The 26,013-nt window shown below is 39.9% G+C and overlaps 1 protein-coding gene across 2 annotated transcripts in view; it reads left to right on the top strand.

Moving 5' to 3' along the window:
- LOC146374517 (stromal membrane-associated protein 1-like) overlaps positions 1–26,013 on the top strand; it is a 137,885-nt gene that overhangs the window by 78,618 nt on the left and 33,254 nt on the right. For both annotated transcript variants that reach the window (XM_084949414.1, XM_084949413.1), the window contains 2 exons: positions 4,583–4,643; positions 21,693–21,814. In XM_084949414.1, coding sequence (XP_084805540.1) covers positions 4,583–4,643; positions 21,693–21,814 — 183 coding nt within the window. The remainder of the gene's footprint in view (positions 1–4,582; positions 4,644–21,692; positions 21,815–26,013) is intronic.

The raw sequence follows: 26,013 nt of genomic DNA, 5'->3' as shown, positions 1-26,013 counted from the left end.
GCAGAGCAAAATTTGACATAAGGGTCTTCTTTATATTAAGTTCTATGAATAAATAAATAAATAAACCAATTAACAAATTTGCAAAAGTGATGAGAATTTAATTAATGGTGGCCTTGAGAGGTCAAACTGCAATTTAAGAAAATGCCACATGAGAAGAAAGAAAAGCTCTGCAAAAGCACACGAAACACAACAGAAGGTGAATAAAAAGTATTGGAAATTATAAAAAACTGCACCAAAAACACAATAGACTGAATGTTTTGGGTCCAAAACAGCTACGAAAGTGACAAGCTAGCAGTAAACAGCTAATAGCAAACATGTAGCTACAGTACTGTGTGGCTCATGCAATTAAAACATACATTACCTGCATCTTTTTCTGTCACAACACCAATGGCTCGTTTCAGTGAATCCTTCTCATGTTGTAGTTTCTGTCACATTAACGTTGCCCCAGAAACACTCCTGTTGTGCTTTATTTCTGTTTTGTTAGCTTTTGCAGGTGTTTTCTTAAGTTGCAGTGCCCTTGACCTCTCAGGGCCACCATAGATTTTGGTTTGAATTGTTTTTTCTCTTTTCAATCCATTATTTACAGTGTTTTCTCTGTTTACTCTGTCACCCTTTGCTGTCTCCCACCTCCCCAATCCCCTCTTTATTCTTTTATATTGATTTAAGATTTATCTCATAAGCTAATAGAATTTTTCAACATTTCTAACTGTACAGAAATTTATCATGCAGTTATTGGCCACTAACCTAAGTGAATCTTACTAATAAGTATTCCTCAACCTTAGTTTCATTATTGCTTTTCCTTAAAAATTCCCTAGAATGGTCCTTTACTGTTTCCCAATATGAAGGCATTGCACAGTCCAACCTCTGGCTGCTGTACAGAGATGCTCCTTCCTTCTGCAGTTCATGCGCTGCTGTTCACACTTTGCTGCAGTCCCAACACACATCAATTTACAGCCAATGCATTCCTGATTAGGCATGGACACGGTAATTGTTTTCATTGCCTTGGATTGGAACAACATAGAATCGAATGTGCTCCATCGATCTTTTGTTGGGGGGCCAATTGGGTTTGTTACCAGTGTTGTAGATCTCTCTTGGCCCATGTATTACCCTTTTAGACTCTCTCTCTCTCTCACCACTTCTTTTTCTCCGATGTTCCACTGTCTGTCTCCACACCCCTTCACTCTTGTGTCTTCCCTGAACTTTAATCCCCATCTTTCTCTTCCTTGCTGTCGTTCTTTCATTAGCCGCTTTCCTTGTCTTCTTCTCCTACCTACACTACTTTCCGATTCTGCTCAACTTATCAGGTTTAAAACTAAATTAGCACGATTACATATCAGTAACCAATATCACCAAGGTAGTATACCCCTGATAAACTTCTAAAATATGACAGTCTGATTGAATAGAGGCCATGAAAGAGCTTAAGGAATGATGATGCGAGAAACATTATGCCAAAAATGATGCTGTACATCTTGTGGACATGGCCACCATCATGGCCAATAGAACTTGTGTTAAAATTCGTCTTCTCTGTTCTGGGGTTTTATATGTCAGGACATAACAAATATCTAGTTTTTTACAAGCTCTTAAAATTAAGCGAATAAAACCTGAAATGAACAACATATAACATGTTACACTGTTGTTATTGATTTAACAAAAACTAAGCCAGAATGCAGAAACGAGCATGAAAATCTAATAACAGCCCATAATTATATAGCTTAGATAGAACTTGACTGCATGCTGAGGTGGCAGTTCAGCCATTTGATTCATGTTACAGCAGCTCATGAGTGAATGAACATGGTGTAATAAAAGTACTTTAAGAAGTACATTTTTACAAACACTTACATTTACTTAAATTTACTTGAGTAGGGTTAGGGGTTGCCACTTTAGCATGCAGTCAAGTTCTATACTCTTGCTAAGGACCTACTAATTTTATTCAGGTGTTGCAACAGGGACACATGGAAAGGTTTCAGGATACCGGGCCTCGAGGACTGGAGTTTGAGACCCCTGTCTTAGACTTTCCAACACCTTGATTCTTTTTTTTCTTTTGTTGTACAATTGCTGCTGTGGGAGATAATCGTAATTGGCCTGGTTCTTACACAGTGCTTTTCTATTCTACTCGACTACTCAAAGTGCTTTATACAGCATCCCTCATTCACCCATTGACGCCTATTCATACCAGCACTTTCTTCTACATCCAATTGCTGTCTATCTAACATTCACCCACTCATACTCTGATGTGCGCATCAGAGAGCAACTTGGGGTTCAGTATGTTGCCCAAGGGCACTTTGGCATACACACTGGAGCAGCCAGGGATTGGACCAAGAGCCTTTCAGATAGTGTATAACCTGTATTTCCTGAGCCTTGGTGCCAAGAATCTTTCTTTGTATTCCAGAATGTTGATTCTTTAGTGGGAGAAACATTTTTGTCTCTCATTCAAGTCACTCCCTCAGTCTCCATATTGGAATTTCCTTACTTGGATGACTGACATACCATTGTACTGTATCACCCCAATCATGCCTGCGATCTTTGTCCTGTTTACAATGACCCAACTTTGGCCAGGCTTTAGAAGTCTGAAAGATGGCCTCGCATGACACTAGAATACTTACTTACGCTGCCTGCCATTCTACTTTTAAGTACCCCTACAAGTAAGCCAGCAGACTGAGAGCAAAGTGCTCTATTGGGGTGATACAGTACAATAGTATGTAAGATAAGATGGGGGCTAATTATTTAAGACCTTATATATGAGGAGAATGATTTTAAATTTGATTCTGGATTTCACAGGGAGCCGATGAAGAGAAGCCAATATCGGGGAAATATGTAATTTCTTTCTAGTATCTGTCAGTACACTCTAGAGCATTTTGGATGAATTGAAGGCTTTTAAAGGAAATTTTTAGGACATTATTTGAAAGGTAACATCCTCTAGTTTCTGAATATTTAACATCTGTCTAAACCAAAACCCAACAGCTAACAAAACCTGACTCTGCTGCCACAGATACCAAGTAATTCTGTAGGAAAATGCGTTCTGACAGTTGTTTCTGTTACGGCCGAGAGGGCCAGGCTGTGGATGTGGACTCAAATGCAGACACAGAGGGAGGCAAAACGGGCGTGAACACAGTGCTTTATTTACAGTGCCTAGTTAAATTACAAAGCAGGAAACTATGAATGCTATGAACTGTGGAAGCTATGAACTGAGAACTATGAGGCCAAACTATGAACATGAAACTCTGACTGAGTGCTATGACTAGGTGCAAGATTTCATAGACGGATCCTGGGAATGGAAAAAGGGGTAGCGGCTTGGGTGGAGGTACACAGTCACTATAATGAGAAGAGACAGGCAGTCAGTGGCAGTCTAGTGAATCATAGCCGAAGGATTAGACTGTGGTGGTTTGGGCTTACGCGTTGCAGGTGAAAGTGTCATGCAAGGAGGGGGTGTCCAAGGGGGTCCGGGTGAGGAGTGTCCAGAGAGGGTCCAGAATATACTTGGAGCAAGGGACCTGGCAGGGAGGCAGGCAGGTGGAGTCTTATGACTCCACCTGACACCAGATGACAGAGAACCAGCGTCCAGGCAGAGATGTGTGTAGTTCAGTTTGTGAAGCGTGACGGCCAGGTGGGTCCTATGACAAAGAAAACACGGTGAGGAGAAATGCAATTGTTAAGAGGCTCTCACAAGGGCTTGGCGGCCTAGCACTAACGTGAGTTAGCAGTAGATCTGGCAGAGGTCTGTTGTGAGCGCTGGTCTTATATACTGGTGACTTGATTGGAATCAGGTCTGAAAGCTGATTGGAGTCTCTGCCTGAAGGTGGAGGCCAGCAGAGTGGAAAAACCCCGCACTCACCCGGACCATGACAGTTTCTCTCCAATTAAGTTCAGTGATTGTAGGATAAATTCCTAAAACATATCTCAATATAATACATATTGAGCTGCACCACAAACCTTATTCTCTTAAGTTGGGATTAATTCCTTTCTTTTGCTGATTCACTGCTTCACTTTGTGAAACACAACATTTAGCAACTGATCCTGCCAGCAGGAATGTACATTACATCACCCCGTGCATATATGCAGGCTAGTAAGTCATTAAAGCATCAAACACTTCATGTAGTGTCGTAGCAGTCAAAATTGCCTCAGGATCCATAGATGAAATCATACTCTCCACTGAAATCAAATGTAATAGAATTTTTGAGGTCATGTTAGTAGGTGAGTCAAAATGCCAACTTCTTGGTTCTGCTGTGGAAGTCACAGAATGTACTCGATGGCCCATATAATGAGGATATGATTAACTAAAAGTCATCCTGACAAATTTGCAGTAGAAAAGGTTTGTAGACTATAGCTGCATTAAAAGGAGATTACTCATCTTAGGGCCAGTTGCTCTCATTGATGATCCAATCTAGTATTTTTAATAAGGATCAATATTGGATTGTTATACAGAATGGTAAAAGGTCTAGTCTCTATGGATGTAATTACCATCTACAGTCTAGTAATGTTATAATTTTGATCAAATACCCTGCTTGAACAAATCAAATATTATGTTTTTATATCATTATTACATATATATATATTTCTCTTTTCTCTTTGTTCTCCTCAACAGGCAGAGTACAGAGGCAGTCCTAAGAAAGGCACAGAGTCAGCCGTGGACCTGCTGGGTCTGGGTAAGCCATGAACAGCCTTCTTACAGCTTACAGGATAATAAACCTTAGGCTATATGCTGACTTGTCAAACTGTATTTAAATGTCTGCCTAATGCCTCTGACATGTTTGTTAAACCACTTAATTTGCAAGATGATATAATATTTTTTGATTGATATAGCAATGATTGGAGGTTAAGTAATGTCTGACGTTATCAGAGGGAGGTTTCATGCCGTCAGGCTTTATTTGGATCATGTAGAGAGGGCTTTCATTACATTTTGATGACTTAGTGTATTAACAGCCAGATGGTATACTATCAGTGACTTCAGCCATGTAAGTCTACAGGTAAAACCATTGAACAGTCTACACACTGATGTACCCGATGCAGATATCAAGCATGTAAGACAAAGTAAAATGAAGCAGGTTTTACTGGATATTTTGTGATGTGAGTGGTAACCACAGGAAATAGATATCCTCGACTGAGTCATCAGCTGAATACAGGGGTTAAAATTCTCGAGAGTTCTGGTGTTTTAGATCATTATAGGACAATATATGACTATGTATAATTATGCCTGTGGTAAATATTCTTGCTTCTCTTTTTTAACTCTCCCATAGAAAAACATCTGCTCGTATATGTGTGAATCTAGCCTGGAACCACATTTCATTTGGAAAAAAAAAAAAAGATTTTTGAAAAAAGTGTATGTTGTGGTGTAAAAAAGTTTGCAGTAATTTGGGAAAAAAATGCACTGAAACAGGGATCTTGTCTTTGTTTTCACATCATCATTGTGATCTAATGGGCTAGTTAGTCGATTGTTTCACATCAGTAGACTCATTACATTGCATATTGCTGTTAAGAAACCACACGCGTCAAAGACAAGCATCAAAGAGTAAAGCTTCTTTGAAGCTTTGAAAGTGGTGTTTGACTTGAAATCCGGCAGCCTAATTGTATCAGACTGAGGAACCAGCGAGTGATGCATTTTCTGTGGACGGTCCTTTCATGTAATGTAAATGCGAGGATTTACATTTGGCAACGATCGCATTGTGTTTCTGAAATGGGTCATGATTTCTGGGATGGCCATGATTCATTGTGCTTGTGTTACCAGTTTAGCATCTTATACAGAAATAATAATAATAATAATAATTATAATAATGAATTGCATTTATATAGCGCTTTTCGGGACCCCTCAAAGCGCTTTACAATACCACTATTCATTCACTCTCACATTCATACACTGTGAAGGCAAGCTACAGTTGTAGCCACAGCTGCCCTGGGGCAGACTGACAATACATCAAAGAAGTGGGGACATGTTGCCCTTAGTGGCGCAGCATCCCTTCCCTTACATGCAGATTCATAACCATGGAAGAGAGAGATGGCAGAAGGATCAGCAGATACAACATTACAATATTTGATGTCTGAGTCCCACATAAGTTTTGTTGCTTGGTGTCTAACTAATCTTAAGGCCCTCGCATGTCCTTCAAGATTTCTCTCATTCTTAGTCACGCAATGAAGACTCTTCAAAATCACGCCAAACACAGAGATGTCTAAAGTTTTGGACATGAACAGAAATCTCGCTGAACTCCAGAATTGGATAAATTATTGAAAAAAAATCAATTTACTATGACATAAAGGCCACACGCGCATGATTAAACTTGTTCAAATAAGCGATGTGTTGGCTCAGCTGGGATTATATCATGAGAAAATGTATTCTACAGAAAAATAAATATTTGTCTCATCCTTCCTGCATTCTGCTTCACTTTCTCTTTCTTTTATGTAAATAGAGACATTTCCACTGTTGATGCAGAAAAGATACAAATTGAAGCATAAACTTTTAGCAAGAGACTGAAAACTGATTCTGAAAATCCTCTACATGTCTCTTCCATTGGTGTTTTGTTTGTTGTCTAATCACAAGCAGTTTCGATTCATGTCCAAAATATATTTGGGGCACAGAATTTGTCCCTGCTTTAAGCCCTGATATTGGCAAACAACAAACACGTATCGACTCTAAAGCGCTCGGGGTCTGACAAACAATCGGTCTGACTTTAATGCCTACTGTGGGTAGCAATCTACTAACACATGTGATGTAGTATAAAACCAACAGAGAAAATAATAAATTCACAAATGATACAAGTGTTAACAAAAAAGCCAGTTATGATTTAAAAAGTAAAACAAGTAAATGTTAAAAATATTAGATACTATATAGCTACTATATTTACACATGTTTTAAAGACCAGTGAAGTTGTGATATTCCAGTAATGTTTAGCAACTGGGAAGGTTTTATATAAAGCACTCAACAACAACATGTAAAAGCCACAAAGCTATAGTTTGAATTTAGAAGGGGGGATAATCTAGACACATTTTTGGACTGTTACATTTTAGGCCATAACATTAAAAAATGTTCAAGGGCATTAAAGGCTTCACAGTCACAGAAGAATAAGGATGTGAAGTCCTGGCTGAAAAAAGTAAACTACAAGAAGAACATTCAGGAGCTCCTAATGGAAGCAAATAACTACTTTCCAGACTAGAAGTGAACATCAGAGATGCACTGAAATGTACAAGCGGACTCACAGCGTATCCAAAAAGTATTCACAGCACTCCAGTTGTTCCACAGATGTCTTCCAAAATGGATTATATTTATTTTTCACAATACCCAATAGTGAAAAAGTTCAGAAGTGTTTGCATGAAATTCTTACAAATTTGTTAAAACAAAGAAAAAAATATGATGTAGCGTGTACATAAGTGTTTACGATTTATAATATGCTGTTAGCCTGGTTAGTATAGTGGTATCAGTGCCACAATACAGTGGGAGTAATTCATTGCAAGTAAAACTTCCGTGTTGTTGGTATTTTGTGATACAGTCTTTACAGATCCTTCGCTTTGAGATCTGTCTCAGAGAAATTGTGGTTGTGTCCCTGTTTTTAGTTCAGCAACTTTCTGCTTGTGTTTCTTTGCTTTGCTTTGTGTCTCTGCTGGTGGTTTGGTGGTGATCTCCTTGGGTTCTAGACTTTAGGCAGTCATTGACTACAAAAGAGCTTCATCCGTATATTGCAAAGAGTCCTTATATTTAAAATTATATTATTCGGTCCATTTATGGTTTAGCCTCTGAAAATGGGGAAGTATGTATAACAGTGGATGTAATTCCTAATGCTTTTATTAAAGCCCTTGAAAGTCAGCACTCATGTCAGACTTTCAAGGGCTGATATGACTCCGCTGTGGTGGTGAAAAGGCTGGAGTGCCCACTCTGGGTGAGGGATGAGTTGCTGCCCCAAGTGGAGGTGTTTGAGTATCTCTGGGTCTTGTTCACAAGTGAGGGGAGAGTGGACCATGAGATCGAGTGATGGATTGGGTGGTCAGAAACTCTGGGTAGTGACAGACAGAATGAGGTCGCAGAGACAAGCGGTTGAAATGAGTTTATAGATGGGGTGAGGAGCTCTCGGTCATTTGAGAGGGGCTCGGAGTAGAGCCGCAGGTCCTCCACATCGAAAGGAGCCAGTTGAGGTGGTTCAGGCACTTGACTAGGATGCCTCCTTGATGTCTCCTAGGTATTCCTAGCATGTTCTACTGGGAGGATGCCCTAGGGCTGACCCAGGACTCAATAGAGAGATTATATCTGTCAGCTGGCTTGGGAACATTTCTGTGTCCTCCCGGATGAGCTGCAGGAGGTGACTGGGGTAAGGAAAGTCTGGGTTTCTTAGCTTGGACTGTTGTCTCCGTGACCCAAATCCCATAGTGTCAAAAATGGGTGGATGGATGAATGGATGTGGGGATAACATTTCATAAACTGTGGTATTCTCAAAAAACTGAAGTATAGTTGTCAGGTTAAGTTCAGTAGTTCACTGCATTGGGGTTTTGGACCAGTTTCTGGAGGATTACAAGATAATTCTGGGAGGTCATGAAATGATTAAGAAAAGTGAGAGTGCATCCAGGCTAATTTCTTTCTTTATTTTTTTTGTGACGTCAAAGAGTTGTAAAAATGTTGTGAAAAATGGGGAAAGTCTTTAAAGTAATTTAATATTTTAAAATGTTTCTATAAAAGTAGCAGTTTGAGTAATAGGATAAGGATCAGTGAAATCAGCTGGTGGCCAACAGTTGAACAGGAAAAGGAACAAAACGACCACGATTGGGATCAGATCTTCAAAATAAATATGGCAAAGCACCATCTTCTTTCAAGTGTCGTGTGTTTAAAAAAAAAAAGTCAATGATCTGTGCAGACAAATAAAATCCAAACACCATATCAATTATAGGTGGGACTGCTTCAATTACACTCAAATGGAATTCAACAATAATTAAGAATGCACTGTATTAATAGGAGGAAAAATCTTACTTTGCTTTTTTGGGCTCACCTTAGACTTAGGAAGGAAGACTTTTCTGCTTTTCCTTACTTTCCTTACTTTCTGAGCAGTTTTGATAACAAGATCAGCATATGTGTGTAATCCTCCTCATATATTTCTTTCGTTTTTGATAAAGCTTATAGTTAGGGCTGGATCAGGTGACCTTCAGTCCTCTTTTAGTTATGCTGCAATAAGCCTAGACTGCTGGGGGCTTCCCATCGTGCACTCAGTGCTTCTTCTTCACTCACCTCTTTTCACTCTGTGCTTACACAACACTTAATCATTAGTTAGTATTCTGCCTGTCTTCCAGACTATGTCACTGTCAGACCCTGGTTCTGCTGGAGGTTTCTTCCTGTTGAAAGGGAGTTTTTCCTTCCCACTGTTGCAAAAGTGCTTGCTCATAGAGGCATTTTTTGATTGTTGTTTTTTTCTCTGTATTATTGTAGGTTCTTTACTTTACAATATAAAGCGCCTTGAGGCTCCTTGCTGTTGTATTTTGGTGCACTATAAATAAAATTACATTGAATATATAAACCTAAAATATTGTTCAAAGTCTACTTTTAAAGTAAGTATGAGCTATAGCTATTATAAAAAGTCCAATATTCCCTTCTCAAAAACTCACATTTTACTTATTTAATTGAGTCCGTTTACCCACCTTTACTGCTATCTGCTTTACTGTGTTGGGTCCTGCAGTTTTTTTTGATTGATACTATTTCTTGACCCAAATGCTCTATGCCAAAGCCTGTGGGTAAAACTGCCAGGCAAAATCCAGACAACTGACTTGTTTCTGCCTTTACGGATTCCACATCTATTACGGCTATATATTAGAACATGGGATTTGGTGCCCTTTAATTCACTCCAGTTGCCCCGTCCAGCTTCCACTGGGCAAATCACCCAGGAACTAATATAAAACGCCTCCAAATCTCCTGACCTATATCAGAACTTCTTATATCTGATATAATTTGCCATCAAATCATGTGCTCAAATGCACCACATTCTCTCTGGAATTTTTTTTACTATCAGTCTTACAAATACTCAGACTTGCAGCTTCAAGGTGGTTGAGAGGTATTGTGTATATCCAGCATGAAAGCATTTTAATGACATGTGTGCTTTGCTGACAAACACAACAGCACAATGGCCAGAAAGATTGAATGCATCGAGGATATGACATTCAAAAAAGGTCACAAGCTGGATTCAAACCTGTGACATTTTGGGTAGACAGTGTGCGTCTTGGCCCATTAACCGCCAGACTTTTTGCTCCATGCTTGTTGACCTTAATCCTGAACAGCAACAAGGCAGAAGAGGCAGCCCGGGTCGCTTTAGGGTTTTCACCATAAATTTGTAATGTGCAATCACCCTGTGTTTCCCCGATCTCGGACCATATTATGTCGAACCGAGGTGAGGGTAAGCTGCACTGCCAGAAAGAGAGTCGGTGAAAATGGCATTGATCAGAAAATTTCCCGACGGCAGTGTGGAAACGTGAGAGTAGTCACCCTGCTATAAATAACTAATGCTGCACACCTTACAGCCATGTAGAGTGGATGAGATTTCACACATAATCAATAAGTCAAACATGTGGCTGTGTGCCTTCAGCATCCCCCCGCCTCTTGTGTTTATCCTTCCCTCTATGTCTCTGGTTACATTACTCTGCAACCTTCAAAGAACCTCTTTTGGTTTATGTGTCTGTTTTCGTCAGTTCAGTTTGATTCTGTTTGGTATATAAACTGTGTTAGAGATCAGATGAGTGTCCTTTTTCTTCTTTATTTTTATTTAGTGTGTGTTGTATACATTAAGAAAATGTTACCTAATTCATTTTATCAACTACTGTCTGAAGACATTGTAAGGCAACTTAAAAATGAGGCATTCCCTGACCTTCTCAAGTGTCTAACAGCTAGTGGAGTGAAAAAAGTCATGGCATATTTTCTGCAAAACTTCAAAGGATGTGATCCTCACGCTCAAGTGCGTCTCGCCTCAGTGCCTCTTTTCTACTTCCAGCATCAAAAATGAGCAGCACTGGCGAACACTGCCTTAGAAATGGAGTCCACTAATCACTAGCATCAACAAAGCTCAACAAAATTCCACGTAAAAACAACGAAACAAACAAATATGACATGAGATAAAATTTGTTAGTGAATGGCTTTAGTGGTTTTTACATATTCAGTAATATTGGAGTGTACTCTGAACTCAGCTGAAGGAGGAATGGTGAGACAGAGTAGTTCAGACAGCAGTGCCATGTGGAGCTGATACGAAGCTTTCAGTGTTTGGATGCTTTTTGCCTTGCTGGGTAGTCTTTGGCAAAGTGCACAGCTTTTTGTTTTCGGTTCTGTGTGTGTATGTGCATCATACAGGCAAATTAAAAACTGCTAGCAGATTATTCACCTTTGTGCTGATTGAACCCACAAGTAGCAGGATTGTGCAACAGGTGTCAACACCCAGCTGACTAACGCTGTCTTGTTTGCTAACGTTATCACTTAATCATCCAAGTGATCCTTGATATAAGTATAGTATGCATAATGCAAAATTACTAGTGCTGTCAACGTTAATCTCGTTAAAATGACGTTAATGCCATAACCGCATTAACGCAGCAAATCTCCGTTAGCACTGTAAGGGCACTAAACAAAGAAGTATAACTGACCTTTGCATTGCATAGTGATAGCTAACATGTTGGCAATTACCCAGCTGTAACCATCTATATCTGACATACATATCTTATTTTGTCTTATTGTTGAGCAGCTGAATAATGACTGCAATTTTTTGTTCATCGCTTTCATTTGTGGAAACACTTTGAAACCCAACAGCCAATTGTGTTACCGCCAGATGTTTGTTTTTGGTTTTTTTGGTTTTTTTGGGGGGGGATTCATGAAGATGCTGCTCTTCTGGCCTTTTTACTATCACAGTACTAGGAGTTGATAGACCAGAGTGAAAGATCAGAGCACAATGTCCAGATTGGTTGGAGTTGACAGATAGATTATTCTGACTTAGATATCTACCCTTTTCTACCGTGCTCAGCAGAAAAACCTTCTAACACTCAAAAATATATTCAGCCTTAAGGTGGATCGGTTGCACCAGCAGAAGACCACAATGGGTTCCACTCCTGTGAACCATGAAAATATATCTGAGGCTGTGATGGGCTTAGGGTAACTGGAAAAATATAGTCTGGTCTGATGAATTTCCATTTTCGCTGAGGTTGCAGATGGTAGACTCAGCGTGTGCAATCAGCAGCATGAATGCATTGACTAGCCAGCCGTGCATCAACGCTCTGGTCTGGAGGTGGTCATTTAGTGGTGTGAGGAATGTTTCTTCCATCTTCCCTTAATCCCAGTCATTGTGGTTTGGTGAGATGATCGCTCTGAGTATTGTATCTTTTTATGCCTACGGTATCTTGTCTTCCATTGGCAGTATAACATGATATTGTACTGTGACACTGAACCTGTGGGGTAGAGCATGACATTCAGAGCTTTGTGATCATGGAAGAGAATCTCAATGGAAAGCTTCCGACATTTAACGAAATTGATAAAACCAAGGGCCGAGGCTGTTTGACAGATTAGTATGTCAAACAGCCATGAAGTGGACAAGGTGTAAAAGTTCCACTGTGTATTTAATTCGTGATTCTATATACATTTTCTTAGATGAAGTTCAGCTCGGCAGATATTTTCTTTGTGATTTTAAATTTAACTGACTAAAAGAGCCTTCAACACTTTTGCCTTAAAAACTTTAGGTGCATTCTGGGAAATTTGCACTTCCTGACCTTGCTGACCTGACCTTCCTGTCATGTGTGCAAAGTGCCTGCATACTTGTTGATGCTAACAGTGCAGCAGTTAGTTTTTTGGTGAGTTTGAGAGTGCAGGCATTTTACATTATGTTTAGCAAGCAAAGCAAAAGAGTACTTAAAGGAGAGAGGATAACAGGATGAAGACTGGATTTGAGATGACGGTCTGATGAGTGAGGGGTTTGGTTTTGTGAAGGATTGAAACATTGATGCCACTTTAATGTTGAAAATATGCATTCATGCTGTAATATGTGTGAGTGATAAATGTAGAAGCTGGTACTCTTGAAACAATTGCTGAGTGAGAATTTCTATAAATGAGTGTGGTTGTTATACAGTCACCCATCCAGTCAGTCTCTGAGGACCTGTGGTTAATGGGCTTCTCTCATTTGTTTGGTGCTTTGCAACATTACAAGTGTCTTTATGTTACTTTAGCAAAGCTACATCTGTTTTATGCTTGGGGTAGCTTGGTTGAATAAGATAGTATGAGTAATATTATATAATACCATGATGGTGTTATAGCATATGCTTATGCTAGATAAATTTGTCCATTCCCCCAACCTCAGACTGCGGTTATTGTCCATGGTGCTATTTAAAACGTTACTAATTATTCCAATATGCTATTATTTTTTACCCTTACAGTGTGTGTGTGTGTGTGTGTGTGAGAGAGAGAGAGAGAGAGAGAATGTTGTGTGCTCTGGTTCAATGTGGCAGTAAGGGCCCAAAAGAATATCTGCCCCCAGGGCCTGTCACAGAGTTGTTACACCTGGCCATCAGCTATGAGCTCAATAAGAAAGCAGCATGATCATCTTTTTGACAGTCGAAAAACAAAAGTAAAAATTTGTGGAACCAGGATTTATTGCAGTGGTGTGTAAGCCATGCAACCCCAAACCAACCAACTTGGGGTTTTTTTCTTTTCTTTTTTTCACACAATAGTGGAATTATTAAATTCATTTTCATTTAATCCAATTTTAATTTATTTATTTTTTTACTATTCTTGGCTCTGTATGGAGTCAGTAAGATGGGAGCGCTCTAGGCTCATAGCTGTGGCTTGTTTATATTATAGTAGTGGCAGTCCAAGATGTTAAATATGTAGTTGGAAATGTGGGTCTATTTAATGACATCCCCTACTTTTGGCACAGTAGAAAATAAAATGAACGTTTAGAGCCGTCTGAGGTGCTTAAGCTCACATGGATTGCTTGTGCAAGCACTGCACTGAAAATGGGTGAAAACCTTAAACTTAGACTATTGAATGCTTACTTCTCAAGAGCATTTCTAAAAAGGACAAGGATGAAAACATGGAAAAAATTGAGGTGTGGCTCAAGACTTTTGCACATTACATAAATGTGACTGGGGGAAAATAGGAACCCTGAGATAGTGGTGCACTGGTTACTCTGAGTCCTTTGACTGCAGCACATCCTCACTTTGCACATTGATAAATATTCTTTGGAGAAGTTGCTTCACAACACCAGCATCAGCAGGTAATAAATATTTTCTCTTCACCCTTTGACATCAGTGGAGACATGGGAGGAGGTGGTTTCTCACTCTTCCTTTATCTTCTAACAAACACATTGCAACTGCAGTCGCTCCTTCCATGTCCGTTTTCCACTCTCGCCTCTCTGTAATGACTCTTCCTAACAGCAGCTAATGGCTGTGGTCACCAGCCGGGCTCGTGCTCTCTTTTCTGGACTCCCAGAGTCACTTAAAGGGGAAGTGGGGAAAACTTAATTTCATGCCCTAGTTGGGAAGAAAGTGGGTTGAATTTGCATATCTCTGCCTTCATGGCTGCATTAAGATGTTGGTGAATAACTAACAATTGCAAAGAAGTAAAGTCATCTGGTCTTTTGACCAATGGGGTAAAACCATCAGAGCGTTTTGTCATAAATATGTCTCATCAGGTTATTGCATTAAAAATAAATTCGAAGCTTAATCAAGTTAGATATTTTACCACATGTGGTGCTGACCTTAATGTGACAGCTCTCCCGTGCTGAATGAGACTGTGTGTGAGAGAGAATGACAGCAAAGGGGTCCCGAGTGATTATGAAACACACCCCCTGCCTAAACTATTGGTCTGTTTCCATGGTGAAGTTGAGAGTGCTCTCAAGAAGTGGCTCCATCCCATAATAAGGGATGGCGGGCGCAGTGCCTGATATGGCAGTGATGATGAGCCCTATTCTCCCTGCAGCTCATTTCCATGGCAATGGCTGAATGAAATTTTGGTAATGGAGGGGTGGGCTCAGACTGGTAGGAGGGTCACATCTTTATTTTTCTCCCTTCTGCCTCAGTGTCTGATTTGTATCTGTCACTCTCATCAGACCATAAAGCAGTTATCATAATTGTGATCTATGTTATTCTTTATGCAAATTCATCTTTCTTTTTTTAAAGTAAGTTGGAAGTGATTTAACAGTGAAAGCCAAAGCCAGGCTCATGAATGACACGCAAGGATCGTAAAATGCATAAAGGGCAAAATCGCTAGCTTAAATATTGGGACGTCACAAAGCATTAATTTGAAAATGAGGTTTAATAAGTGGCTTCAAAAGGATGTCGAACACGTCTTTCTGGCCTTCTTGCAGTAAATGCTTTTCCTTGTACTGTGCTGTCTGGCTAAAAGAGCTCAGACTTGTTCACACTTTAAAAGGGCTAAATTATAGATGTCTCATCACTGTGGTTATATAAATGACCTCCGCTGCGAGCTCTCTCTCTTACACACACACACACACACACACACACACACACACACACACACACACACACACACACACACAGCCAGTTGACTCCCTCTTTTCTATTTATCACGCTCACTCTCTCTCCCTCTCTCTCCCTCTTGCCTGTTAAATGACAGCAGTACATAGTGTACTTTTTTTCTCCCTTCAGCACCATGGGAACTGCTCATTCTGGATGTTTTTTCTGCAATGATACTGTCTTCAACAAAACTCCAAGATAAACTTAGAATATAATCTAAATGCACCAAAGGCTTGAAGTTCTGTGGCGGTTCAGCTTTGAAGGTGGATAATCGAGGATCTGTGCTTGCTTATTTTTGGCAACGGTCCTGTAACAAGTGTGAATGCATTCGGGAAACCTGCATTTTGTATGAATGCAGCAGACCTATGACAAACAGAGGAACCAAAAATAAAAGTTTGTTTACGCTGTGCTCATCGTGATAGTTTGTTTTCAGATCCTGAATTTTTGATGAATTTGTCAAATGTTTGATACCAGGGTTCAGAACAGTCATACTCAATGTTCTTTATGTCTGGAAAGTTGTGTTTGACTTGAATCCAATTAGGCTACCAGTCTTCAGTCTCTGACTGAAGAAATGGTGAGTGATGTATTTTCAGTGGATCAACCTGTCACGATAATGGGAGAATTCATATTTAGTGGTGATTACATTGTCTTCTTGGCTTTCCGAAACTTTCCGAAACCATAGCTGTCATCCATCTGGCTTGTGGCAGCTTGCTAGGCTCTGGGTTTTTTTGTTGTTGTTGTGTTTTTTTTTTTGTTTTTTTGGGTGGGGGTTGCATCATATACCACCAAAGTTGGAGACAAGCAGAGACAAGACCTACCGAATAATTAGAACACATGCTGCTACAGTACGTGCAGGAGCAGGTGGGCTGACAGTAGGGCTGCCACGATTAGTCGACTAGTCACGATTACATCGACTATCAAGATCATCGACGACTAATTTAATAGTCGACGCGTCGTTTGAAGCTTTGTAAGATCCCAAAAGACGCAGGAATAAGTAGTAGGATTTAAGAGTGTAATAACGAAACAGAAGATGGCAGCACTGCATGTACAAGGATGCCAGCTGCCGTTAAACCCCGAAGAAGAAGAAGCTGTGTCCCAGAATTCATAGCGCAGCCCAGCTCAGTTTCCAACAATGGCGGCAGCTAGTTAGTTTTAATATTACTCTTATTATTCTTTCTGGGTCACAAAATAAACGTTTAACATATTTTCAGGCGAGAATGTAACTGTGTAAACCTCAAATATCTGCTCAGTTTATCAAGACACCACATATTTTCAAAAGCACTCCGACGTTTTCGGAGACGTCTGTTACCCACTAGCTCGATAGCTAGCCGGGGGCAAGGTCACTAGAGCCGTGAGAACACCGGACTCCCGGCAAATCGTTTTCAAACCCACCGCCGTCTTTCGCTATTCAGGTTAAATATATATAAGTCACTTAGATAACTTCAAAATGTTATTGTTTGGCTTTTTTTTTAGTATTTTTTTTGTTCCTGAGTAAATCGGTTTGGCTGAGATTAAAGTTATAGTTTTTACACAGCTGAATAAACGTCAAGCAGACAACTGATTATCAGAAGTGTGAGATGCTCGAGAATATACTCCGGTGTCCTGTTATATTTTAGATAGCAAGGAGTTTATTAAACTTCACCGAAACAATCTGCAAATTTCATTAAAATTTAATAAACTATCATCTTGTCTTTATTTTTAGTTAGCACATACCTTAAACACTTAAAGCTGTAAGCTAATGATAGTTATATAAGAGCAGATGCTGCTGGTGCAATAAGCTGTACGTTCCATCCAATGGATGCATGATCTGATTAGTCGACTAATCGCAAAAATAATCGGTGACTAGTCGACTATCAAAATAATCGTTTGTGGCAGCCTTAGCTGACAGCAATGGAGCCATAAGGAAAGAGCCATATTGACATCCAGTATCTGTACTCGAGTAAGCCAGTTGGTGTCTGTGTAGGTTCTCAGTCATCCCGGTCATGGTAGTTTAAGGAGCTTGGAAAGAAAGCGACTGGACTTCTTTAAGTCTCTTGAAGACGTTTCACCTCTCATCCAAGATCCTTCTTCAGTTCTAAAAATAAATGCTGTATATTCCTGTATTTTAATCTTAGTGGGAGTTGTCCCTTAAGGTCGTTCACCCACTATTGATCACATGCCTCATCACATGAGCCAAGGTGTGACGAAAGGCGTGGGTCATTATCAGCAGAGCTTTAGGGTGAAACCATTGTGAGACCTTGCCTCACCCTATCATGTGACCTATTGATATCACCTGCTGCAAGACATGAGTGGGGGTTGAGGTGCTGGGGCGGGATCTCAAAACTGGATTATAGATGGCAGGCAGTTGGTGTGTTATACCACCCCCTCTGTTCAAAGATGGCCGTTCACAGAGGACGTAGATGACCTCTTTCACTCTTCTCTCAAACCGCCTGCCCGAAATGTAGACCAAGCCAGTGGGTGGGTTTTTGTTGTTGTTGTTGTTGTTGTTGTTTTTTAAGTTTTCGTGGTATTTTTACCAATGTCTAAATCTGTATAAATCAGTTTTATTTACTTAGCTCCATCATTCCACAACAACAGCAGCTATAAGATGCTTTATACTCTAGGTTAGAGACTCTATAATAAGAAAGCTCTGGCAAAACCAGGCTAAAGCAGAGATGGCCATTAGCTGTGATTGGTTGAGGGTGAGGGGAAAGGATCGAGTAGAGGGAGATGGGATGAAAGAAATTTTCCAAGACATAAATACTCCGAACATAATTTGATTCAGAAAAAGTACAAATTTGTATTAAAATTTCACCAGAATGCAGACAATTTAGTGTCTGGAGCTCAAAATGTTCTGTTTTCCCCTCGACCTTACTAGAGTCATTCTTGATTTGTGTTTTGTTTGTACAGTAGGTGTCCTGTCACAGCTAGGGCTGCCACAAACGATTATTTTGATAGTTGACTAGTCACCGATCATTTTTGCGATTAGTCGACTAATCAGATCATGCGTCCATTGGACGTAAAACATACAGCTTATTGCACCAGCAGCATCTGCTCTTATATAACTATCATTAGCTTACAGCTTTAAGTGTTTAAGGTATGTGCTAACTAAAAATAAAGACAATATGATAGTTTATTAAATTGTAATAAAATTTGCAGATTGTTTCGTTGGAGTTTATTAAACTCAGCCGTCTGCTCCTTGCTATCTAAAATATAACAGGACACTGGAGTAAATTCTCGAGCATCTCACACTTCTGATAATCAGTTGTCTGCTTGACGTTTATTCAGCTGTGTAAAAACTATAACTTTAATCTCAGCCAAACCGATTTACTCAGGAACAAATAAAATACTGAAAAAAGCCAAACAATAACATTTTTAAGTTATCTAAGTGACTTATATCATGTTTAACCTGAGTAGCGAAAGACTGCAGTGAGTTTGAAAACGATTTGCGTGAGCCTTGAACCCGGCTAGTGAGCTGGTGGATAACAGACGTCTCCGAAAACGTCGGAGCGCTTTTGAAAAGATGTAGTGTCTTGATAAACTGAGCAGATATTTGAAGTTTACACAGTTACATTCTCGCCTGAAAATATGTTAAACATTTATTTTGTGACCCAGAAAGAATAATAAGAGTAATATTAAAACTAACTAGCTGCCGCCATTGTTGGAAACTAAGCAGGGCCGCGCTATGAATTCTGGGATAGGTTGGGCCACGAAGTATACACCCGACCCATCCTTCATATCTGAGGAAATAAAGGGCGCGTTTGTCGGCTGCATTTGTCGGAGTCTTCGAATTTGGACAGTCTTTGTCGTGTTGCTGTAATGTAATTGGCCTACAAATGCGGGCACAGGAAGATGCGGTTCCTGAATTTGGACACAGCGACGATACCGGACACTGCTTCCTCTTCTTCGGGGTTTAACGGCAGCTGGCATCCTTGTACATGCAGTGCTGCCATCTTCTGTTCAGTCTGTTATTACACTCTTAAATCCTACTACTTATTCCTGCGTCTTTTGGGATCTTACAAAGCTTCAAACGACGCGTCGACTATTAAATTAGTCGTCGACAATTTTGATAGTCGACGTAATCGTGACTAGTCGACTAATCGTGGCAGCCCTAGTCAAAGCTAAGTCAGTCATTGTCATATACACACAACGCTGATAAACATTGTCAGAGTCTGGTTTTGATCATGAATTTGTACGCTATACTTTTGTTAATCTATCTAAACATTAATAAAAACAGAAGGTCATAAATATTTGCACTTACAGGAAATTGATTTTCTAGTAGTGCTCCAAGGGCAAAAGAAGAATTTTTGCAACAGAGCTAGCTACTGAAGGATTGTGTTTATCAAAGTTGTCTTGAGCATGTTCAAATGGAGATTTGGAAATGTGTGTGAGTGTGTGAGAGGTTTCTACACTGCTCAGAAAAATTAAAGGAACACTTAGAGAGCACATGGAAAACAAATTCATGCTAGATATCTATATGGACTGGATCGTTTGTTAGGAGCAAAAGGATCGTTTGATGGGAATGAAAAGTATCAACCTACGGAGGGCTGAATTCAAGGACACCCTGAAAATCAGATTAAACAATTGAGGCATCAGGCTAGTCCATTCTGCCAGACTTTCATTGTAGTAATTCAGCAACTGAGGTACAACCTGGCAGCTGGACCGAAACATGATGACCCTGAGGTGTTCTTTTTGGATTGAGATCAGGCAAGTGTGGGGCACAGTCAGTGGTATCAATTCCTTCAGCCTCTAGAAACTGTCAACATACTCTTGCCAAATTAGGCTGGCCATTGTCGTGCACCAGGAGGACAAGCATGCACCGCACAAGCATGGCGTCATGTTGGGTCTGAGGATTTCGTCCCAATACCCAATGCCAGTCAGGGTGGTGATGCCTAGCCTCGAGAGATCTCTGCATCCCTCCGTGGATATGCCACCCCAGACCACCAAACGCAATCATGCTGAACAATTTTACCGACAGCATAATGTTCTCCACATCTTCTTCAGACCCTTTCAGGGCAAACAAAGAATAATTTTGCAACATAGCTAGCTACTGAAGGAGCTAGCTCAGGCAGACCTTTTCACATCTGTCACTTGTGGTCAGGGTTAACCTGCTCTCATCCGTGAAAAGCACAAGCCATTAGTGGTGGACCTGCTTATTCTGATATTCTATGGCAAATGCCAATTGGGTTAGAGGATGTCGGGCCCTCAGACCACCCTCATGAAGTCTCTTTCTGCTTGTTTGGTTAGAGACATTCACACCAGTGGCCTGCTGGAGGTCATTTTGTAGCTCTGGTAGTGCGTATCCTGTTCCTCCTTGCACAAAGGAGCAGATACCAGTTAAGAGCCTTCTATACCTCTTAATCCATCAACAGGGTTAAGAACCATAACAGGAGGGTGAGCTTGAACAATAGGCAAGAACAGAACCTGACCTACAGCCAGTAGGATATGTGACTATGAGCAAAAAGACCAGTTTTTGTTTCAGCCTATAAACAACTTAATTCTGTTGTGAAGTTGTTAATGTTAAAAATCATGTTGCAGTTTTTAACTGTGTCTTATTAGCTTCATTTTGAGACCCAGAGATTACTGGTTAAGGTGAATTTGTATTTACTGATGGCATCAAAACCTGCAGAGTGTGAATGCAAGCAACTCCTAGTTCAAGCAGCAAGGTGGATGTCTCAGCCAGATAATGATGTCAACCATGTTAGCCAAAAGATGCTTTTACAGAAGGCAGTTAATTCAAAGCAAAGATGCTAAAGGACATGAGACTAAACAGTAAAACACAATCGTTTCAGACTGAAAACTGTCCTTGGATGCAGCTTTCTGTCCTATTAGAGACAAATATATATATCTTTGTGTATTTGTGTTAATTATGTGCCACATATCAAACTATTTAGTGAAATTTTTACTTGACAAGTGTGCTTGTGGTGTCCTCATTAAAAAAAGATGCCATTTTGTTTTGGCATTTTGTTATTTTAATACAGTTCATTTAATGTCAGCATACTCTAAAAATAGCCTGTGCATATGTAGATTGTTGCCGCACATTCTTTCTTTATAAATACCAATTTATGTGAGGATTTTTAAAACAAAAAACAAGCATATGCATGATTGTTGTGTATATACCTCACTTAGACATCCAGCCCGAAGTTTTATTAGTTTTTAGAAGTTGTTAGAGTTGCTTTTATTCTTGATCTGTTTGCTTCTGTCAAATATTTTTGGGAGATACTGCACATCTCTTTCTATCTCTGTTTCTCTCTTAGATGCTCCAGAGGGGGGTGGGAAGGGCTCAGGGGGTGCTGCACCAATTGGTGATGAACTGGATATCTTTGGACCAATGGTCTCCAACCCACTCCCCTCATCCAACAACACACAGCAGGCTCAGGTAATGCACTCTCTCTCTGTCTTTCATCAGCTGCTTATCACTGCAGGCAGGCTGCAACACACAGAGTCTGCAGAGAAAACACACACAGCAAACACACCATCCGCCTTGTACGTGGCGACACACACTCTCTGAGGATCATATCAAAGCAAACCCTGTAGACTCTCTTTTATTGAATTAATTTGACCAGTGTCCTTCAAAGGAGAGTGTGTGTTTGTCTGACAGGGAGCAATAACGGCGAGCTGCTACAGTGAAGACAACAGCTGGGAGTGATGGAACGCAAGCGAACGCCATCACTGAATTTGTTGTTTTCTTCTTTAAGATGGTATCTAATTAATGGCGATGAAAGACACTAAATAATTCAAATGTAGAATGACACGAAAATGTATAACACTACTTTTTACCTGTTGTTTGAATCTGTGACTGACCACAACCATATTGGTCAAAGATATGCCTGATAGAGAATAATAAAGATTGAAAGTACTTAGATTTAGTCCGGTCTCTCAAAAACTGGCATTTTAAAAGACCATTTTTCAGATTTTAATGATATCTGTCATAACTCAGAATACTGACAAATACTGTTTGAGGTTGAAAACGTCAGTTTCATAGCCTGGATCTGTCACCAGGTGCTACATGTTTATGTGAGCTACACAGTCTGAACTGTTCATGTGAGCTGTGTGTTCATCACTCTAGCCTTTTAATGTTTGATAAACACATGTAATTGTTAGTAGTTTTTGGAAAGTTGACTTCACATTCAGCTATTATAAATAATAGACATTTAGCAAAAAATGAGCAGTACAGTTGTGAAAAAGAGTTTTTACAGCAATGTGAAAAACTAGTGAAAAAGTACACTTTTGGTGTGTCCGTAGGAATTAAGAAGGTAAATACAGGGCTCGCAAAATCCCTGGTAGCCCTTCGGGCAGGTACTCTTCAGTTTTTGGTAGCCCAAAATAAATTTAAGTAGCCCGAGTAAAAAAAGAGAACAATTTTTTGATTGATGTTTTGTTTCCTTTACAATATTATACATTAAGGTATAATATTCCCAGTAACAAAGGCGCTTATCGACTCAGATATCGAGGGAAACTCACAACACAGCTCGTCATATTCCAGCCACAGAAATTCGTTTGTCCATGAAACCAAAAAAAGCTGCGCTTTCTTTTTGCCTCATAGTCTGATTTGTCATAACTTTTCCATTTTGTGGTAAGCTTTTCTTTGGCTGTCCCTTCTTCACCCTGACCTTTATTATTTCGCTCTGCAGAACTAAAATACCTGTGTAAATTCATCTGTCTTTACACACGCACACATAACGGTCAGCGATTCTCTGCGCAATCAACCTCTATCACATGTTTAAGCTTGTTGCCAGAGATTTCACTTGTCACGTTTGAATAGTAAGCTAATGAGTGATAAGACGATGTCAGAGGAATTGGTGCGCAATTAATCTCTCACCCTCTGCACCTCCCTATACACAGTTTGCACGATCGCAAAGTGAAAGCCAAAAACAAGCGCAAATTCAAACGCGATTTCAATATGTCACATATTGACAGTGGCTCATCGATGCCAATGGCATAATTACTCAGCTACATTTGCGAAAGAATGCAAAAGCATTGACATATATTCTCCTTCCTATGACAGCAGGGCTGAGTTAGATGTTGGTAGCCCGACTTGAAAAATCGCTAGCCCCGGGACGTCAGGCTAGCGATTTTGCAAGCCCTGAAGTAGAAGCCATGTGTTACTTATCAAATAGTCTTGATTATTTGTAAGTGTGAAAACATCTATAAAAGAAGAGTTGTGACAGTTTGATGGTTTGTGGCATCATGTTAATGCACCTGGATGTGCCAAACTTCCCAGGACTGGACATCCCAGCAAATTCACCTCAAGGTCAAATCCTGTTATGCTCAAATTGCAAAAAACCCAAGAGCGACACCTCTGACTCTCCATGGCTCGGTTAGCATGTTAAATGTTAAAGTCTATGACAGTAAAATTAGAAAAAGACTTAATGAATATGGCTTGTTGGGAAGGGTTGCCAGGAGAGAGCCTCCTCACTCTAAAATGAGCACGACAGCACAGCTTAGGTCTGCTGAGTTGCATCTGAACAAACCACAAGCTTTCTAGAGCAATTTCTTTTAGACAGGCGAGATCAGAACGGAGTTGTTTGGGCATAATGCAGAGCCCCACCAAACACAACATGTCTGCACAAACACCTCAGATCAACTGTCAACTCTGTGGTGCACGCTTGTTTTGCATCCTCAGGACCTTTGTACCTTGCAGGCTTGGCTCAAACATCAAAGTATCACCTATTGCAGAAAGAGACGCATCACTGAATGGAAAGATTCGTGGAGCCGTCGAAAAAAATCTCCCCTTCTGAATTCTTTTAACTCTATTTGGTTGTTTGCCGTTTTTCAAAATCTTTATAGGTTATAGTAAACATAAATTTAATTTAGTTAACCAAACTAATAACTAAAACTAGATATGAAAAAACATTTTAGGTAATAAAACAATCAAAACTAGACCTTTAAAAAAATTTACCTCGCCGAAAAGATTTTGTGAACTTGGAAAACAACCAAAAATTAAATTAAATTATAGAAGAAATGCTGTTTTCTTTTAGTTTGTATTAATTAGGTCAAATTTGTTATCACAAACTGAGGAGGATGGTGATGTTGGCTTAGGGTTATAAAACAAACCTGCACAAACTAACTGAAACTAAACTGAATTAAAAACAAAAAGTTCAAACAAAATAAAAATAAAAACTAATAAAAAAAAAACAAAACAAAATTATAATAACTCAAATAAGTTAATAGTCTCATTACATTTTCGTTACCAAGAAATCATGTGTACCACCATGCACAGTCAACCCCAAAGATCTGAGCCTGTGAAAAGCCTGAAATATGCTCCATGAATACTCACCGGGGTTTAAAGAAAATAATTACCTTTTCAATCACGATGACAATATTGGTTAGAGATGTTGAAATGAAATATTTATGAGCTGTTTTTCTCAAATCATTAAGAGCATTTTTACATATTTCTGCAAAATAATTGAAACTTGGGAAGATGATTAAGGACAAGGAGAGAGCAAAAAAATAAAGTAAATGAAGGATGAAGAGCAGAGATGAAGCTGTTGTCCAGTGGGTGTCTGCAGCCATATTGGGATTTTCATTTTCTGGGTAAACAAACAGGATGTTCATCAGAATGAGAACAAAAGAAAATTGGAAAAGAGGTTGATGCTTGACTTCATTTTTCCTCCTTTCCTCTGCTACTTTGTCAGCGACTGCTCTCATGAGGATGGGGAAGTTGTGTTGAATTAAACATTTTCAAGGAACTGTTCAGTTTAAAATGCAGTAGGCGTCTTTCAGGTGTGACCTTTGACCTTTGATTCACATGGAAATGGGACTCACACTGTCAGGCAGAACCACATAATGTCTATTTATATAAATGGACAGTGTCTGATTCACGCATACTTGCAGCAGCACAGTGCTACATGTCAAATATACGGTAAACACACAGGTATGTCATGAACTGTAACCTCAGAACACACATACATTGAACCATCATAGTCAATCACGGTCAGGGTGGATTTCACTCTCTGACCTGTTCTTAGGATTCAAATTGTACACCTCACTCTCTCTCTCACACACACACACACACACACACACACACACACACACACACACACACACACACACACACACACACACACACACCGCGGTGCCTCCTGGGGCAAGACCAGGCAGTGGCTCACAGGAAACCCAGGCATGAAGAACAATTATGGGCTTCTGTAACTGCAAGCTCTCCCTTTGCCACTACCAGCCTCCCACTTGCCCTATAATCTCCCCTCCATGCTCACCTCCTCTGTGACTCCATCTACTGCACTGGTGCTTCTGCCTCACACGTTGGCTTATTTCCATATATTCATGAATCACAGTTTGGGGTTTTTTGCTCGGTCAGTGAAGCTCTGGTGTGGTTGCATGTAAAGCAGTGTAACACTGGATGCAGCTCTCCTTCAGGTCAAACAGGAAGAAAGGTGTCAGAGAGGACATGAAGACCATTAATGAGCTGATGTAAAGTAAACATAGCATTAGTGTTTGTGTAGGTCCTCAGGCATCCAGGTGGTGGTAGTCTCAGGAGCCTGAATAGAAGGCTACTCGACTTCTTTAAGGTTTTTTTTCAAGATGATAAGAGGTGAAATGTCTGTTTAGAAAAAAAAA

This window comes from Perissodus microlepis, chromosome 13, assembly GCF_051167445.1.
Source record: "Perissodus microlepis isolate ML-2025 ecotype Zambia chromosome 13, ASM5116744v1, whole genome shotgun sequence".
Classification (NCBI taxonomy): domain Eukaryota; kingdom Metazoa; phylum Chordata; class Actinopteri; order Cichliformes; family Cichlidae; genus Perissodus; species Perissodus microlepis.
Note: the sequence above shows the minus strand (reverse complement) of the source record. Positions and strands in the feature narration are given on the sequence as shown.